Source organism: Hyperolius riggenbachi, chromosome 7 (genome assembly GCF_040937935.1).
Source record: "Hyperolius riggenbachi isolate aHypRig1 chromosome 7, aHypRig1.pri, whole genome shotgun sequence".
In the NCBI taxonomy this organism is placed as follows: Eukaryota; Metazoa; Chordata; class Amphibia; order Anura; family Hyperoliidae; genus Hyperolius; species Hyperolius riggenbachi.
In genome coordinates this window covers 85803996-85820844 of record NC_090652.1, presented here as the reverse complement: position 1 = coordinate 85820844, position 16849 = coordinate 85803996, and the positions used below count along the sequence as shown (strand labels likewise).

The window sequence follows — 16849 nt, the reverse complement described above, 5'->3', positions numbered from 1 at the left end:
GCAGGAAATGATATAGTGAAACTCCACTATTGCTGAGGAAAAAAAGAACTCCATTCAGCTCAGCTTTACACATTGCAGATAGTTGTAGCAAACCTTAGATTAGCTTTATTACAAGCAACAGAGAGATTAGAGATTCAAAGCCAGCAGAAGAAGAGTCAGGTAAGAGACAGTACTAAAAATTCAAAGATACTTTATTTAAACTGCAAAATGTCTTGCAGATAACTAATCTACATCTGTAGCAATGTTCAATGTCAGAGGAGTGCCACTTTAACCTTTCTGGTGCACTTTTGGTTGGAACTGATATAAACAGCCTGTATAGACCATGAAGCATTGAGGGATAAATTACCTCCATTCAGAATGAATAATACTGTAGATAGTAAATTAACCTATTCTGTTCCACTGGCCTGTGAAATAGTCTAGTTAGCGCTGTCCAGTTCTATTTAAGACCTTTCCTGATTCAGTGCCATCAATGGTGTCAACTCACACACCTTGTTTCCGATGTCTTTTTCAGCCTGCAGTGGAATTTCCTGAGAGTTGGGTCAGCCAGGTTCCTCGCAGACGCCCTTCGTGTTAACCGATGCCTGCGATGTCTAGAGTAAGTCTGCTCTTTACCTACACTCAACATGTATTCTACTGCAGTGTGATTGCACTTCTGTTATATCTGGTCCTTGTGGGTCACTGTACCTGTGTGACGTACTGATGCAGCCTTTAGATCAGAGCTACGCCCGGTAGTGCTTTGAATCCAGGCTGTCGATGAAGGGCTGGAGTCCTCTCCTTCCTCCCTCTATGAAGAGCTGTGAGCGCTGCATAATGACAGGCTTGCTGCACTTCCCAGCAGCAATCTCCATGGCCGGTCAATGTATGCCAGCGTGTCATAGACGCCGGTGTGGCCATGGATATCGCCGATGGAAGCTGCCATTGGGTGAGTAACCTGTCATTACGCACTGCTCACAACTCTGCAGCGAGGGAGGAGTGCATGGAAAGCAGCCAACATGTGAAAAAGTTTGCCCACTCCTGCTCTAAATACACCTGTTGCTATTTTATCTAATGGCTTTACGGCACTTTTCCATTGGTTGGTTTGGACCCGAAAATCAGATCACGCGCATTTTACTATCGCTTCGCCAATCGCAGAGCACTGTGATTATCAGTGTAATCATGGCAATGCCCTATTCCAGCAGATGAGATTTGTATCCATATGGAAACATAGCACATGCTGCATTTTTCTAATTCTGTTTGGGTTAAAGCCTAACCAGAGGTGAACCTAAGTCAAAAGATGGAGCGCAAATTACCATAAAAACAGTGTGATTCGGCTGCCAGCTATAGCTGGAAGCGGAATTACATCTTTTCCCAGTGTACACGGCGGCTTGGAGGGTGAATAGTAATTCACCCTGCCTGGACTTTTGCAGGAGCTGGGTGAGCCATTTTTAGGCTTTGCCCGGCAACCCTGCGCCCAAATTTCCCGGCGCCTTAATTAGAAATGCCTATAAAACTCCCTAAGTCTTGGCTTAAAACCACTGACTATTGGTCTTCCTGGAGGAGTTCTCTCAATCTTTATGAATTTTTGGAAAATATTAAATAATGCTATACCTCATCTATATGTGAACGTAAGCTCAAATTTTCTTATATGAATTTTTACATTTGAACTTATGAACATCTCACCATAGATTTTTTTTGTTATTAAAGGGGAACTGAAGTAGGAGGTATACGGAGGCTGCCATATTTATTTCCTTTTAATCAATACCAGTTGCCTGGCAGCCCTGTGGGTCTATTTCTCTGCAGTAGTATCTGAATAACACCAGAAACAAGCATGCAGCTACTCTTGTCCAATCTGACTTTAAAGTCTGAAACACCTGATCGGCTGCATGCTTGTTCAGGGGCTACAGCTAATAGTCTTAGGGTTCGTATAGACGTACGATAAAGATCGTTCGTTACGAACGATTTGTGACGTTTACACGATATTCAAATTAGACGGAAAAGATCGTTCGTAATGAACGATTGTGTACACACGTGAACGATATAAGTATAAAGTACTGAACGACGAACGATTAAAAAATGCATGCGCAAACGGAAGTGACGTTATGACAGGCAATAAGAACATGCGTTATCGGACGATCTTTGTACACACTGCAACGATTGAACGATTATCTTTCGAAAAAATCCGCCGGGTTGGATCGGTCGGATTGAACGATAACGGTCGTTATCGTCCCAAAAAACGATCGTTGGAAAATTTGGAGCGCACGATTATCGGCCCAATTGTCGTTATCGTTCGTTTTTGAACGATCGTTATCGTACGTGTGTACTCAGCTTTAGAGGCAGAGGATCAGCTGGACTGCCAGGTAACTGGTATTGCTTAAAAGGAAATAAACATGGCAGCCTCCATGTACCTCTCTCTTCAGTTCCCCTTTGAGATAAAATAACCCTCCCCCCCCCCCCCCCCCACCACCAACACCTTAGTATAAAGCTTTTGAAGAACTTTCCTTTGGTGACCCGGTCATGTGTTACTGCCTTGCTTTAACCCCATCACATTTTGCTTCAGTACTCATCTCTTTAATTACTGAGACTTATGAACTATACAGGTCTGAAGGCTAGTGAGAGTCAGCTTTGGCATATGATTATATATAAGTAATCTTGGAACAAGCATTCCTTAGTGTTGTCAGTAAGGGATGCTTTGTCAACCTTGTTCATTAAATACTAAAGTGTGCACAGTGACAGTGAAGAAACAAGCCATGCTGGATAGGTGAGGAGAACATAGTCACATGGTTTACAGAGCAGAGAAACATTGTGGAAAAAACTTATTTAGTGCAGAATTGTCAATGTCAACACCACAGCAATCAATCAAAATAACAAAGCAAAGTCAGGGAAAGGCAACAGGCTATTAAACAACAGTGACAAATGGAGAAATGTACTAAAGGCAATGGGCAAAAAGCAAGAAAACAAATGTGTTAGAGAGAATGGGCTGCACTTAGCCTGTAATATGGAATTACACTTCGTGAAGCGAGGAATGGATATAATGTTTTTTTGTTTTCTGCTGTGTCAGTCTGCAGGAAAATTCAATTGGTGATGAAGGCCTCTCTGCAATATGTAAAGCCCTCCAGGAGAACTCAACGCTTTCCTCTTTATAGTAAGTCATCACCAGCAGAGAAATAGGTATGAGGTACACCTATCAATCACCAAGCTGTATACAGTACAATCTTGTTATAGTAAACCTCTGAATACAGTAAACAAAATCCCCAAAATGTGCCTGTATGAATATACTGTACAATGTAAGACCAATTCTGATATACTGTAGTAAACTTCTAATATAGTAAACACACTTGGCCAGGTCCCTTGTAATGTATTATATAGTAAAGAGATTTTACTGTACTACAAATAGTCATGTAGGAATGGGTATGCATAGATCATGTCATCTCAGCATCATCTAGACAAGACACATAACATTTAAAGAGAAACCGTAACCAAGGATTGAACTTCATCCCAATCAGTAGCTGATACCCCCCTTTCTTATGAGAAATCAAATCCTTTTCTCAAATGGATCATCAGGGGGCTCTGTATGGCTGATACTGTGGTGAAACCCCTCCCACGGTGTGATGTCACAACCATGGTGCTGACATTACACTGTGGAAGCCTTGTTGCACTGTGGGAAATAACAGCTGTTTCCAGCTGCCAAAAAAGCAAGCAGCATCTCCTTCCTCTGACATCACCTGCCAGCAGTAAAAATGTCACCATGTGGTAAATGTCAGAATGTAAATCGGGAAGAGGAAAGATTTTACTATGGGCAAACACTGACTACATCATTTAAATATAGTTACTCTTTAAATCATACTTTTCTCCTGGCAGACTCAAAGCGCCAGAGCTGCAGCCACTTAAAGCATATTCCACAGGTGACCAGCAGCCCAAAGGCTTCTTTCTGTTTTACATACTGGCTTGAGATGGGATTCGGTCCCTGGTCCGGGGCTCAAATCCTACGTCAAAGGCAGCAGCCTTACCAGTACGCTATCCATCTAAGATGCTTCTCAAACAAGTGTTGGGGCAAATATGACTGCCAAATGCAGATCTACATTTGTTTCAAGAAGCACCTTAGATGGATAGAGTACTGGTAAGGTGCTGCCTTTCATGTAGGATTTGAGCCCTTAACTGGGGCTCAAATCCCGGCCCAGCCATAAGTAGCACAAAGGAAGAGATTTGTGTCAGGTTCTTCTCTAAATCAAGCCATGAACTTAACTTGCATCTGCTTCAAGAGACAACTTAGCTTAGTACCAAACTGACAGATGGCTGTAGATGTGTGCTGATCTCAGTTCACACATCTTTTAACCCTTTCCGAACCGGTTTAGGACTAGGTCAGACATTGGCCATTACCAGCACAGGTCCAAGGTTGGACACAGTCTGACACAGGAAAATGACTACCACTAGGGGGCGCTGTTGCCAACTCCTCTGGCACCACACTGCACTGTGTAATTATGTTATTACACTGGTAAGTGTGCAAAGGGGGTGGAGCTTCAGGTGTCACGTGACCTCCCAGAGAAGGATTAGCATGAAATGGGGCCCTATGCAAAATAGCATTCTGGCCTGCTGGCCACCTGGTTTATTTGGTAAGATGAGGAATGAGGATCAGAAAAAGTGGCAGCCAGAATGCTGGACACCTACCAGGCCTTAGGCACCTGCCTTAGTTGCCTTGTGGATGACCTGGTACTGTCACCTCCTCACTCTAGTGGGTGGCTAATTGCAAAATTCGATTAGAAAGGGTTAAACATTCTAGCTTGACATCATTTTCTTCCATTTGAAGGTGTTTCCAGTAACCTGGCCCTAGCAGAAATGTTACGTTACAATCATTATAATGGTGTAAATTGAAGGACTGAAGTGTATTTGAAGCATTAGCCATCTCACATTACTGATCAATTATGATGTTACAGTCTACAGGGAGCCGCCATTGGACCTTCTGGAGCACAATCCCTGTCAGAGGCTTTGCTGGTTAATAAGAGTCTAACCACCCTCGAGTGAGTATATTCAGGTTGTTATAAGTACCACTACATAGCAAATCACTGTTTTAATAAAATCATCAGACCCCTAATGTATGATCATAATGAAAACTACTGGCCGACTAAAACTGATAAATATCTGTATGCTAGTCAGCCAGAGGTGCAGCAATAGCTGTGGGGCCCAGGTTTTCCCTAATTTGTTAACTGGCTATTTTACAATAGCTTTGTGTTCCTCCGCCCCCTGTGATCCACAGGTACTTGCCTTGAAGAGAAACTGTAACCAAGGATTGAACTTCCTCCAAATCAGTAGCTGATATTCCCTTTCCCATGGAAAATCTTTACCTTTTCTCGAATAGATCATCAGGGGGTTTGTATGGCTGATATTATGGGTGAAACCACTTCCATAGTGTGATGTGGGAGGGGAAAACAGGAGGGAAAGAGGCTTCAGCCAATCAGGCTGCTTTAGTTAAGTCTGAAGGGAAGTAGAAGAAGCAAAGAAGGAAAACCCAGCATGCACTGTAACTTTTTTTGTACCAAATTTTGTGTGTACCAAATAAGAGTCAGGTAAACTGGGGAATGATCATTTATCAACAAGAAAAGTAATAGTGATTTTAACTTTTGGATTGCCTGGTTAGCATCCTTATTACTTGTTTACCAGATAAAAATAATTGATTTTTGATTTTATGCCCGACAGTTACACTTTAATACACAATTAATGCAAAGATGTTTGTTTTCCAATAGCCTGCGAGGAAACCACATTGGCCTATCAGGAGCCAAAGCTTTGTCTGGAGCCCTCAGGGGTAACTGCACGCTGCAGACACTCAAGTAAGTAGCAGTTGTCTCCTGAGAAGAAGTAGACTGTGTGTTGTGACAGAATGCTGCGCAGGCTCATCACTACGGACTGTTCATGAGGTGCAAATAATTCCACCTTGTGCAGAATGATGTCATTTACTGTATAAATGCAAATATATGCAGATGGAAAATGAACCTGTTAAATTAAACCAAGATGGAATTTGATTAGTCCATTTTCAAGCTATGTGAATAAACATTAAAAATGTTACATAATTCTGCAATTATTTTGCATCTCATTGATCATTCCTCCTTCACGGCCCCATCACAAATCACAGGGGTAGGGAACCTATGGCTCGGGAACCAGAGGTGGCTCTATTGATAGCTACATCTGGCTCACAGTTAGGGGTTGATTCACTGAGCACACTGCTCAAGCAGCGCTGCTTAGTGTGACAGTGCAAGTAAAATTTTCAAAGTAGGCACGCTACTGCTGTAGCATGCACTACTATCTTACTTGCGCTACCCCAAAATGAATGGCTGCTCCAATTATCCCACTCTGGGCCCTGTAAGGTCCAGTGACTTTGTAGGACGAGATCCCCGCACTTTGATTGGCCCAATAGGTTATCTGTCACTTGACAGGCAGCCTGTTTGGCCAAAGTGCGGGGATCTCGTCCTACAAAGTGAATCAACCCTCAAGTCAGCTAGCTAATTGTACAAGCTGTTGGTCGGTATTTCTCCTGTCTGGCTCTCAGGGAAATTGCTGATGTTGCTGAAAACCTAGAGAAGCTAAAGACGTGTCTGACACTTCCGCTGCCCGGCAGATCAACTGTATACACATCACCATGGCAACAGGGACGTGAGCCCTACTGTCCCAGTTTGAAACAGTTTTTATGGCTCTCACGGAATTACATTTTAAAATATGTGGCGTTTATAGTTCTCGACGCCAAAAAGGTTCCTGACCCCTGACATAGCATGATGATCCTCATCTGCTACCATGCTCTGTTACTGACACCCATTGCCCCAGGTGTCTGGCTCCACCAGCTGAATACTCATTCAAGATGTGCCAACATGGATTGATCAGTTGTTTGTACTGGGAAGGCATCGGACCATCCTGAATGGATGTAATGACTAGTCACAGAGGTTGTGCATTCTAACTACTTGTATCAGAAACACAGAGGCGCTAAAAGGAGAAAACAATGTTCAAATTACAAATCGGGTAAGAGGTACTCACCTCCTCTAGTGAAAATAAACATATGAGATAAACAATGATATCTATCCTCCTACTTCTGAAAATTACTGTTTTTAGAATCCCACAGTTTTATTTTCTTTGTAAAAGCTAAAAAGTAGGTTTAATGTTGCCTCATATGAATTATAGAGTCTCCGTGTCCCAGAGCTAAAACATATGAACTATTGACTTTTTTTTTTATCTATACCCTGCACTCAGAAGCTGTTCTCTGCCATGTAAGAGTTTTATGGTTGTTATTTCTTATCAGTGAGGATTACTCTATAGTCAGACTTTGTTCCGACCAGAGAGAACCTGTCACTTGCATACCTGAATGTTTAACTCTTTCTGGCAGAAAAATAAGAAAGGAGGAACACAGCACAGTTATTTGTATGCTGGGCACTGTACATACACCTCTATCTCATCATGTCACACTGGGTACACTTTAATGTTAAGTTGGACTTCAGTAGATTCTGTCTGCTGTCTTGTTTAAAAAAAACTTTTTTTCTTTTTGCTAGAATAAGGTGTACTTCAAATATGTGAAAAACAGACACAAAAGATTATAGGTCTCTTGTATTGTTGCAGTCTTCAGGAAAATGCTATAGGTCTGGATGGCGCCATCTGCTTGGCGAATGCGGTTTCTGGAAACTCCTCTCTGGTCTCCCTCAGGTAAGAGTAACATCAGTGATTATCCTCCCCCTCAGTCACATACTCTGCTGAAATCCCACCTGCTGCTTCTTCAGTCCACACACTCTGAACACTGTGAGGTGACAGCGGTGGAGCAGAAATAACAATGGGCTCTATTCACAATCACACATGCGCTAAGAGATTTTTGACCGCTATATTACTGCCAGTGATAATTTCCGCATCTTTTCCATTCACTAAAATGTTGTGCATGCGGGAACAATGCGTAAAAAAAACTGGGGAAACAGGAATAATTACATAGTAACTATGCAGAAACCATGTGTAGAAAACGTGGCATATAAAAAAAAAAAAAAAAACCTTGTAAAAAAAATAATAATTCAAGTCCAGCAAACACAGCACTCAAGACTCCAGACTACATTTAACCTTCCTGGCGGTAAGCCCGAGCTGAGCTCGGGCTATGCCGCGCAGGAAGATATCTCAGCCCCTGGTGGGGTGATTTTCTTCATTTAAAATGCTGTACGCGCAGCTAGCACTTTGCTAGCCGCGCGTACAGCTTGATCGCCGCCGCTCTGCGCAAGAGGCCCCCCCCCCCCCCCCGCCAGACCAGAGCCCTGCGCTGCCCGGACCAATGAGTTCCGGGCAGCGCTATGGGCTGGATCGGAGGCGTCTGACGTCAGGACGTCGGCTGACGTCCATGACGTCATTCCGATCGTCGCCCTGGCGACAGGAGAAGCCAAACAGGGGAGCGCGTTATATACGCGTTCGCACTAGAGGGACACATGCGCCCTCTAGTGGTGTTTCATGTAGCTACCACTCTGGTAGCTTTACATGAAAAAAAAAAAAAAAGAAAGGATTTTTGCCTTTTTGGCAAAAACAATTAACCGCCAGGAGGGTTAAAGGAATTATCAGGCAAAAACAAAATAAACCGTGTTTCACTTACCTGGGGCTTCTACCAGCCCCATGCAGCCATCCTGTGCCCTCATAGTCATTGCCCCTTTATAGCTGCTCCAGTCCCCCATCGCTAGCTAATTTTGTTTTTGCCGACCTCGGGGTCAGCGGGCTGCATTGCGTACATTTTTACGCATTGAACTACTGAAAATGTATATGTTAATGTTCCTGCACCAGCGGGAATGCGTAAAAATGTACACAATGTGGCCCGCCGACACAGAGGTCGGCAAAAACAAAACTAGCTGGCGGCGGGGGACTGGAGAAGCAGCAGTGAGTGACTACGAGGGCACAGGATGGCTGCATGGGGCTGGTAGAAGCCCCAGGTAAGTGAAACTTTTTTTTTTTTTTTTTTTTTTGCCTGATAATTCCTTTAAGTCAATGGGAAGCGAAATATATCACCAAGTACTAGTAGGTGATATAAAATTGGTAGTTAAGTCAGAAATAATGTGCTCCTTTTTGTTTGTGAATTTCGATATTTTGCAGCAATTACCGACTTTTGCCGCATTTTTTTTATGCATGCGGGTGTAAAATTTTGTGAATGTCAAGATGGTCTTATTTCAGTCAGGAATTGACCGCAAGTGCATTTCCGCATGCGGAAAATGATTGTGAATAGAGCCCAATGTAACTGGTAAATCAGAGCCAAGACAAGGCAAGAAACTGTTGTACATTTAGAGTACTCGGCAAGTAATGAGCCAGTGTAATTTGAGCTGTCGGCTGTCTGCCAATTCTGAGCTAATATGTAAACACAGGACAGCAAACCAGGAGGTAACCACTCTGCAGAATCTCAGTAGAAGTTCTATGAGCTGCAACAAGGACATTTGTTTTTTTCTGTAAAGGTTATGCTGTTGCTTATCTTTTACAGCAAAAATAAGTTCTCAGATTCTCTTTAAAGGACAGCAGAAGTGAGAAGAATATGGTGGCTGCCATATTTATTTTTTTAAGCTATTTGGCTGCAGTAGTGTTTGAATAACAGAAACAAGCATGCAGCTAATCTCTCAGATTTGATGATAATGTTAGAAACACCGGATCTGCTGCATGCTTGTTCAGGGTATATGGCTAAAAGTATTAGCGGCAGAGGATCAGCAGCAGGACAGCCGCCAGGCAACTGGTACTGCTTAAAAGAAAATAAATATGGCAGCTTCTACATCCCTCTCACTTCTGTTGTCCTTTACGTAGCTGTAAGTTTGTACCGCTCCTAAGGTAAGAATCTAAATTGGAATTTTTTTTTTTTTTTTTGCTTCATGGTCCCTTTGCCTTTATTTATTTATTTTTTTTACGTTGCTTCAGATTTGGTTTAATACTCATTAAAGGTGGCCATACATTTATAGATTTGCAGCAGATTCGACCATCAGATTTCTGGCAGATGCCTGTCAACTTGAATCTGACAGGAATCTGATGTGTGCGACACACTGATGCTGGGAATACACCATACAATTTGCTGTTAGATTCTTAGGTTAGATTTCCTGTTAGAATGCATAATTAGATTATTTTCTGTAGAGAATGGTCATTATCTCTGGTGCATTGTCTTCTGGTCATCTCCTGCTGAGTAGAACAATGCTTAATTGCTTGGCAGATAGATCGTTAGATAGATTATTTCCAACATGTTGGAAATAATCTATCTGGCAGGTAAATCTTACAGAAAATTGTATGGTGTATTCCCAGCATGAGAACAGATTTCCAATAGATTTCAGCATGAAATCTATTGGAAATCAATCGAAATGCATTCTTGGACTATTAGATCCAATGCAACTCTATGGGCCATCGATCTGCTGCCAACAGCAGATCGACCTAGAATTTTCCATCCTGTCATATCAAATCGACCGAATGGGAAATTTGATAGAATCGATTTCTGATCAATCGATTCTATAGAATTGATTGATTGCTGAAATCGACCAGTGTATGGGCCCCTTAAGAAGAAGGAAGTCTCTGGGTCCCATAGAGCCTTCCCAGTCTTCCCTCCTTGTTCTGTGCCCACAGAAGGAGTCCCGAAAAAGTAAAAAACACTATCCATCTCGAAACCTGATACAATATTCACTACTTTCTTTATTCCTTATTCTAAGGGTCTGCAACCATTAAACAATGCATTAGATTATAAGTGTGGTAGGTTTATTTTGTGTTAAAGTGTTGTGTATTCAAATAAGTGTGCTTCTTGCCTAAAACGTTTGGTAGTGGAAACTTGGACTTTCTCCACTAAAATGCTCAATGGCTCAAGGTTCGTACACACGTCCCATAAAAAGCACACGACCTACCCAACAACATGACCAAGCGATTGCACGACTTTTCAAGTACAAGTCGTTCAAATGACTTGTACACATGTGGCCAACTGAACGATATCAGCCCAACAATCGTGTGAGGTGATCCGTCGGATGGATCAGGCAAACCATCTGTTATCAGTTGCTCGTCTAGTAGTTTGCCATGCCTGCACATGCCCAACTGACCAAGTTTGGACGACAGTTGGGCGGAATAGTTGCAAGTGGGTACGAGCCTTAAAGAGAACCTGTACTGAGTAAAAAGATTTAAAATAAACACGAGGTAACTTCAAATGAACATTACATAGTTCCCTTGCCATCAGCTCACCATTTTCTTCTGACAATAATCCCTTCCAATTCTGACAATATTTTGTCAGATCTGAAATATATTAGTTGCTGTCAATAAAATATCAGTTGCTGTCAGTTATAGCTGAGAGGAAAACTGATGTACCAGGTAATGTCCATGTTTCCCTATGGCTCAAGTGGGCGATGTTACAGTTTAACTGTGTGCTGACCAGGAAGCGGTTATGGGTAATAGCCATTTTCAAAATGGAGGACGGAAAATACCCTTGATCACAGTGAACAAACAGGACACGGGACAGGAGAAAGACACTAAGGTGTAGACTACATGGAAGGTAAGTATGACTTGTGAATGCTTATTTTGACTTTTAATTTTCAGTTCAGGTTTTCTTTAAGAACACAGTTCTTACATTCACTCTGCATTCCTGCTCCCGGTGTGTGACTCAGACACTACTAAGGTCATTCATTCAGCCAGACACCTGTAAATAAAGATAGCAGCCTATGTTTTGACTTTTTAGTTTTATACAGTAATACTTAATTTTACTTCTGTTCTACAAGTGTCTCTCTGTGATAATACTGATCAATACAACTTACTTTCTAATTTTTTTTGTACAGTTTACAGGGGAACAACATTGGCCAGTCCGGAGCCAAGGTAATAGCAGACACCCTGAAAACCAATGCACCGCACTGCACAGTGACCATATGACAGACGGGACATGAGTGCAGGGATTGGACAGAACAAGATTAAGCACTGTGGCACAATTTCTAGTCCAACCATGGTGGATATCATCAAACTAAGCTGAAGATTACAGCAAGACCTCACTCACAGGTTATAGCTCACCCACTGGTAGATCCCGACAAATCAAACTTTTACATACAAAAGCACAACTTGTATTCCATCAAGTACAAGTTGGGGTTGCAGAGATGGAAGGCGTAGGACGATCTGCAACATGAGACTTTGAGGCAGTTTACAACATAACAGGAAATAGAAATCGGGCCAGAGTGTTGTGTATTGGCTTTAGAGTCTACTTACTGTCAGCAGAATCTAGAACAACTTCAGTTTTGGCTTCCAATGGGGTATGTATAGCAGCTTGCCAATCCCGCTGACAGCTTCACTTTGTTCATATCCATAACAGATACTGAAGCTCTGCAATAAAGTTGCAGGACCGCTCTCCTGTATCAGTGAAATTTATGGAGACTTCCCCATATGCAATGTCCATAATTCAGCTGGTAAGCACCAGTCCCAGTCCAACATCTGGAATAAGGGACAATTGGTGACTGCTACAGAGTGTGCTGCATGACATCTGTCAGCCTCACTTTGTGTTTTAATCTACCAGAGCAATTCCTGAATGCCCCCCAAATACAGGAGGCTCCGTTTCAGAAAGTGGTGAGGACAGAGCGGATGGAGGAGGAACTGATAAAGCAGGGAGGACAGACAGGAAGGAGTAGGAGTGAGGACAGAGGGGAAAGAAGAGGGAAGGAGTAGGAGTGAGGACAGAGGGGAGAGAAGAGGAACGGAGGAAGGAGTAGGAGTGAGGACAGAGGGGAGAGAAGAGGAACGGAGGAAGGAGTAGGAGTGAGGACAGAGGGGAGAGAAGAGGAATGGAGGAAGGAGTAGGAGTGAGGACAGAGGGGAAAGAAGAGGAACGGAGAAAGTGGGAAGCACAGAGAGGAAGGAAAGGGAGTGGAGATAGAGGGGAGCACAGAGAGGAAAGAGGCGGAATGGAGACAGAGAAGAGGACAGAAGAAAGAAGAGGAGCGGAGAGGGAGGAGTGGAGAGGAGAGCAGAGAGGAAGGAGGAGCAGAGATAGAAGGGAGCACATAGAGGAAAGAGGAGGAGCGGAGATAGAGGGGAGCACAGAGAGGAAGGAGGAGGAGGGGAGCACAGAGAGGGAGGATGAATGGAGATAGAGGGGAGGACAGAAGAAAGAAGAGGAGCAGAGATAAAGGGGAGGGCAGAGAGGGAGGAGGATGAGTGGAGAGGCAGGAGGATGAGTGGAGAGGCAGGAGGAGCAGAGATGAAGCAGGAGGAACTGAGAAAGTGGGGAGTACAGGGAGGGAGGAGCAGCAGAAATAGAAGGGAATACAAAGAGGAAGGAGGAGTAGCAGAGATAGAGGGGAGCACATAGAGGAGGAGCTGAAATAGAGAGGAGCACAGAGGAAAAAGGAGCTGAGCAAGATGAAGAATTTTACATTTCACAATTTTGCGTGATAACTGTGCTTCAAATTAAGATACTGTTAATAGATATTGAACATAATTTAGCTTGCAGAAATCGACCTGCTGACTTACAAAGATGGTCTTTAAGGCACTTTTAAATTATGAAGTTTAATTTTTTTATTTTATTTACAGTGCTGTATTAAATGATAAAATGTAAATACCGAACATTATATGTGAACAAATAAAGAAGATTCAGTGCAAACAAATGATCAACTATTTAACAAAACAGGCGACACTAACTAAGGTAGTTTATGCAGAGATGTCCTGAACATGGTCCTTGTGTATGCAAAAATTCAGTTACCAATAGCAACCCTATTCTGTCATCTGGTCAGAATGGTTTGAGAAATAAGCCATTTGACAAGTGATAAAAAAAACAAGATCAGGACAGGAAGTAAGAGATCTGACCATAGGCTGATCTATTATGCGTCTAGCATACTGCATTAACTCACCCATGCCATCGCTTCACTCACATTCCATGTCAGTCCTTTGCTTCCTCCTTCAACCCAGAAGATGGAAGCATGGGAGTGACTTGGAACACGTTGTGGAACGCAATGGTAAGGTGGCAGCATAGAAAAGTTAACCCCAAGGCTGCACTGATGTAAATTTCCTGCTCCATCACATATTGGTCGCTGTAGAGAGAAGACTTTCCATTTAACACACATAAAGACTGTCTACCAACTGCAACCTCTAAAGTCCGCTATTGTGAAACCTCTCATCCATTCAGCCTGATACCTTCAGCACTGGTCAGCACTCTCCTTTCCTGGTTTCTTAATAAAAGATAGATCATATGGATCATACATACAGTTTGACAAGTTTGCATTAGCTGGCATGTGGGGACAGTATCTCAGCAGACATCTGACATCATGTGGGCACACACAGGACCTTCTTCCAAGTCTAGAAGTCATTGTCGCTCTCCACAAATGAATCTGTTTGCCTCGCACGTCTGCTGGGTCTACCCAGATCTTTATTGGGCCCTCTTGCCCTCATGATAACTTCATCCTCGTCATCATCTTCCTCCTCATCATCATCGTCATCCACATCCACCTCACTGTCATCCAAGTCATCCTGTGGGAAAAAGTAATGATATAGATGAGAACATTGGATTAGAACACTTAGCCTACTACTCGATAAAACCATCCATTTATTTTAACACTGGATATTGTTACAGTCGTTGGTAAAAAAAAAAAAAAAAAAAAATGAGGTTCGTTATGTAACACATCCCAAAAGCAGTTACTTTGTGGGGAAACAAAATACAGGAAGGATTACCCAGCAGCTCCAATGGGCCAAAAACAAGTGGAATGAATAACTGTAACATCATCCAGTATTAAAGCTAAAGTTCACACACATTTTTCGAGTTTGGGTCTTAACCTGCAATAGACTCGCATAAGTGGTAGCCAAAACAAATTAGGACCTGTTCACGTCAATCAAAAGTTTACTTTTGTGTTCTAATAAAGCTGGATCATGTGATATTGGTGACAGATGACTGCTTATGCTGTTAACTGATGAGAAATTATCATCTGCAGCCTAGCTTTCTTTGCTCATTCAACCTTCCTGCTTCTGTTCACACACAAATAATTCTGTCTGGTGAGTTGAGTGAGTAGACAGCTGTAGGTTGTAGAGCAGGAGATAATCTATAAATTACATCAGCAGCAGGTACTTCCTTTGTATTGCAAAAAAAATCAACTTTTTATATATAAATAATACAAAAGCAAGGGTGGACAGCACTTCCTGTATGAAGCTTTCAATGATGTGCCACGGTCAGAGAGTCAGGCAGCACTCCTGGCTCGAAGTCAATGTAGTGGTATAGAGACCGGCACCATCAGTAGGTATAAATGCTCTTTATTAATTAAAAAGACACATGGACAAGTAACACGACGTTTCGGAGGGATATCCTCCTTTCTCAAGTGGATGTCCGTGTCTGAATAAAAACAGAACTTATGCATGCTTAAATAGTGAAACAACATGGTGTAAGAACCAATCACATCAGAATGCGCCTATGGCGACCAATCCCCTGTCCGATACTCTGAGCGGACCTGATGGGGAACTTAGTTCCTAATATTCAAATGTGTACTGACGTGGAAAACCCGGAAATGCTGCGCCGCGATGGGAGGCGGAATCAGCAGCCCAGGCCGCCGCGTTCAGGACGCCGACCAATCAGCCGACAAGTCAAGGTGACATCATCCGGGTCCCGCCTACATGCTAAAGCGGACCAGATGGGAGACTGTGTCGGCTCGGTGCAGGCAAACTGTCCGCCCCTTAGGTCAGACGCGTCATAGCACCAAGTTCCCCATCAGGTCCGCTCAGAGTATCGGACAGGGGATTGGTCGCCATAGGCGCATTCTGATGTGATTGGTTCTTACTCCATGTTGTTTCACTATTTAAAGCATGCATAAGTTCTGTTTTTATTCAGACACGGACATCCACTTGAGAAAGGAGGATATCCCTCCGAAACGTCGTGTTACTTGTCCATGTGTCTTTTTAATTAATAAAGAGCATTTATACCTACTGATGGTGCCGGTCTCTATACCACTACATATAAATAATACAAATAATGTTCTGATAAATGCATATTAAATACAAGAAAACTGTGAATAAACCTAAAGTTTAGGATAAATGGGGTATTTTTCCACAAACGTGGTTCCTAAAAGGTTGAATTTCATGCAATAGAGGAAACTGGCAGATTGATGACTACAGCTGCTTTATTCCTGTGAGGAGAAGCAGGGACAGAAATGTACGCTAAGGGCGCTGCTTTATTCCTGTGAGGAGAAGCAGGGACAGAAATGTACGCTAGGGGCGCTGCTTTATTCCTATGAGGAGAAACAGGGACAGAAATGTACGCTAGGGGCGCTGCTTTATTCCTATGAGGAGAAACAGGGACAGAAATGTACGCCAAGGGTGCTGCTTTATTCCTGTGAGGAGAAGCAGGGACAGAAATGTACGCTAGGGGCGCTGCTTTATTCCTGTGAGGAGAAACAGGGACAGAAATGTACGCTAAGGGCGATGCTTTATTCCTGTGAGGAGAAGCAGGGACAGAAATGTACGCCAAGGGCGCTGCTTTATTCCTGTGAGGAGAAGCAGGGACAGAAATGTACGCTAGGGGCGCTGCTTTATTCCTGTGAGGAGAAGCAGGGACAGAAATGTACACTAAGGGCGCTGCTTTATTGCTATGAGGAGAAACAGGGACAGAAATGTACGCTAAGGGCGCTGCTTTATTCCTGTGAGGAGAAGCAGGGACAGAAATGTACGCTAAGGGTGCTGCTTTGTTCCTGTGAGAAGAAGCAGGGACAGAAATGTACGCTAAGGGCGATGTTTTATTCCTGTGAGGAGAAGCAGGGACAGAAATGTACGCCAAGGGTGCTGCTTTATTCCTGTGAGGAGAAGCAGGGACAGAAATGTACGCTAGGGGCGCTGCTTTATTCCTGTGAGGAGAAGCAAGGACAGAAATGTACACTAAGGGCGTTGCTTTATTGCTATGAGGAGAAACAGGGACAGAAATGTACGC

General features: G+C 43.1%; 2 protein-coding genes across 7 annotated transcripts in view; one reads left to right on the top strand and one right to left on the bottom strand.

Moving 5' to 3' along the window:
- Nucleotides 1-12308, top strand: part of NLRC3 (NLR family CARD domain containing 3) — an 89646-nt gene extending 77338 nt beyond the window's left edge. For all 4 annotated transcript variants that reach the window (XM_068244211.1, XM_068244210.1, XM_068244207.1 and 1 more), the window contains 6 exons: nucleotides 512-595; nucleotides 3038-3121; nucleotides 4911-4994; nucleotides 5718-5801; nucleotides 7573-7656; nucleotides 11745-12308. In XM_068244211.1, the coding sequence (XP_068100312.1) occupies nucleotides 512-595; nucleotides 3038-3121; nucleotides 4911-4994; nucleotides 5718-5801; nucleotides 7573-7656; nucleotides 11745-11835 (511 nt within the window). In that variant the 3' untranslated portion in view covers nucleotides 11836-12308. The remainder of the gene's footprint in view (nucleotides 1-511; nucleotides 596-3037; nucleotides 3122-4910; nucleotides 4995-5717; nucleotides 5802-7572; nucleotides 7657-11744) is intronic.
- Nucleotides 12309-13439: 1131 nt separating this feature from the next.
- CLUAP1 (clusterin associated protein 1) overlaps nucleotides 13440-16849 on the bottom strand; it is a 30974-nt gene continuing 27564 nt past the window's right edge. For 2 of the 3 annotated variants that reach the window (XM_068244212.1, XM_068244213.1), the window contains one exon: nucleotides 13440-14412. In XM_068244212.1, the coding sequence (XP_068100313.1) occupies nucleotides 14242-14412 (171 nt within the window). In that variant the 3' untranslated portion in view covers nucleotides 13440-14241. The remainder of the gene's footprint in view (nucleotides 14413-16849) is intronic. The other variant, XM_068244214.1, reaches the window with a different exon arrangement.